The 2,499-nt window shown below is 38.4% G+C and overlaps 1 protein-coding gene across 1 annotated transcript; it reads right to left on the bottom strand.

Moving 5' to 3' along the window:
* Window positions 1–1,575: 1,575 nt before the first annotated feature.
* Window positions 1,576–2,499, bottom strand: LOC104420773. The gene has a single exon (XM_010032553.2). The coding sequence runs from the start codon at window positions 2,497–2,499 to the stop codon at window positions 1,576–1,578; it is 924 nt and encodes a 307-aa protein (XP_010030855.2).

Raw genomic sequence — 2,499 nt, forward strand, 5'->3', positions numbered from 1 at the left:
AAGCACTCCACATGTGATGTAGTAATCTCCCCTCAACATTATTAGATACTGCATACTAAACAATACCTTTTAATCAATCAATCATTACACATATTCCGTACGTTGAATCCGTCCTTTTTAACTTGTCTGTACAAGATAGTAATAATAATATAACTCTCAAAAATCTCATTTGTCTCATCAACCGACCGACACAAGATCTATGCGAATTTAGCCAATGTAAAATCCAAATCGGCTAACAAATGGATCTGCGTCCCATGAAAAGCATTAACTATCTTTTTGGGCATTGTTAGAGATAGCTAATTATTGAATCTTTGTTTAATATGGTATTTTCTTCTGTCCTTTGGGGACAAGAACCCAACAGGCCGAATTTATTCAAATACTTCAGATATCTTTGAAAAAACTACAAGCAGACGAATAAGACAAGTGAAACATGATTATATATATATAGTATGCACATAATGTTTCTTGAAATAAATGGCTCTATCGTTAAAATAGGCAACGTGGTCTAGTTTTACAATCTGAGCACTTAATGAGGTAGTTAATTATTGGTAATTATTGGTAACAACAAAATTAATTCCTTAAAGGCACGGACACTTAATTCATGCAATATAAACTTTAGTTATTACTTTCAAAATTATTGTGCATATATATGTGAAAACACCATTGAGGATTGAGGATATTCTTCATGCAAACCACAAGGAAATGTACTCTTGCCACGTTTTCAAAATATACAATTGAAACGGTTCCATCTCAATATTTCAAAAATCTTGGCTGAGCATGACCTGATGATGGAGGAACCCCTGAGAATTTACGTGTATATTCTTCATTCGGTAAAGAATGGAAGAGTGGATTTATCGTCACATGGAAGGATGGATGTTTACTTAATTACGAATAATGGTACAACCCTCTCCCTATTTACGTAGGATTTTAATTCGAGGCATAACGAACTCCACCATTTAAATACTGATTTCTCTCTCGTTGCGCGCGTATTGCGAGTGGCAACTCATGCTATTCCAGTTTCCCCTGCGTCGAAGTAAAACTTGGAGTATTCGTAGAATTTACCTACTCGATAGTGCTTGCAGAAGTTGGGATATGATATGCATAGGCAAGTAAAAGTTGGGGGTCTATATGAATAGAACTTTGTAGGTGAACAATGGAAATCCGTGTAATTGGTGTTATGAAAGTTTATACGTTAATATTTAACATATCCAGATGGCAACCCGTCCTTCACAAGTTAAAGCAATAATTTCAAAATTCTTGCGGTTTGATCCAAACGTAAGTTCTTTATAGGCAAAGACCCCTCAAGATCACACGTTGATATAATAATTGTCTAATGTCCATGGGCACTAAGAATGTACAAAATCATGTCATAGATTCAATTCCTTTCCTTTATCTTTCCTTTTGTTTGTTGACGGAGTAACATCATGGTTTATAACGAGCAATTGGAGATATTAAAATGCCATGTTGGAAGCATGAGCTATCACTAAAAGTATCACTTTCTATTTTTTCACTGTATGAATGATGTACATCTCAAAACATATCAAGGACAAAATTGGGCAACTGAAAGTGTTTTCTTTACTGTGACATGATATTCAAAAGAGAGGCCCTTGTTCCAATCAAGCACCTGTACAATCCCTCTAAGGCATCCTCAATCCTTCCAATCCCAATCTCCAAATCCTCCAATTTACATTGTGTGACTTGCAACTTCTCGATATCAGCCCCTTCTCTTGACATGTGCTTGCACATTGTGGTGAGAGTACAATCCACAGATTCCAACTCATTAACAGCCTCTTGCTTATCTTCTTCATCACATGATATTGCCCCCTTTGAATGCACCAATTTGGAGACTATGGACCACTTGCTAATTTGCCTGTTGGGCCTTGACATTTGAATTGCCATGAATGACAATAAAGATTGGAAAATGGAAGTGCTCAATAAATTAGCATCTCTCACCACTCTCATCACTGATGAGAGGTGGTGATCTTCATTCTCCAGTTGACCATCTTCAAATTTGGCAGCCATCTTCCTCAATACAGCCATCAATCTTTTGGCATCCTTCTTCATTCTCTTCCTGAAATTGGTGTATTCTGCGACACCCATTTCAATGCCCGATTCGCCTTTTCTCCGCCGGAGAGCAGATTGGAGAGCGCTCACTTGTTCCTTAAGGCACGATAGGGTTTGCCTAATGTAGTCGCAAACATCTAGTAGCTGGATGGATCCATCCAATAGCTCATTGATGAATTCCTCTCGTTGGCTGCAAGAGAGGGTTTGTTGAGTTGATCTAATATTGAGGAGATCATCCAAGCAAACGTACACTCCCTCGAGGCCCGAGAGCCTGGCGCAAATCGACCCAGACGACGAAGTGGATGCCTCATCCCATGATGATTGGAGCTTGTTGATCAAATCAACAATCCTAAGAGTGGTGGGATGGGATCTTGAAGGCAAGCTAATTGACCTAACATGGCAATTGCTTCCGCATTTGGATGAAGATATGGCCAT

The sequence above is a fragment of the Eucalyptus grandis genome, chromosome 11 (assembly GCF_016545825.1).
Source record: "Eucalyptus grandis isolate ANBG69807.140 chromosome 11, ASM1654582v1, whole genome shotgun sequence".
NCBI lineage: Eukaryota > Viridiplantae > Streptophyta > Magnoliopsida > Myrtales > Myrtaceae > Eucalyptus > Eucalyptus grandis.

Excerpts from the sequence above, each read along its gene's own strand:
- LOC104420773 (XM_010032553.2), bottom strand. The coding sequence starts at position 2,499 with ATGGCCATATCTTCATCCAAATGCGGAAGCAATTGCCATGTTAGGTCA.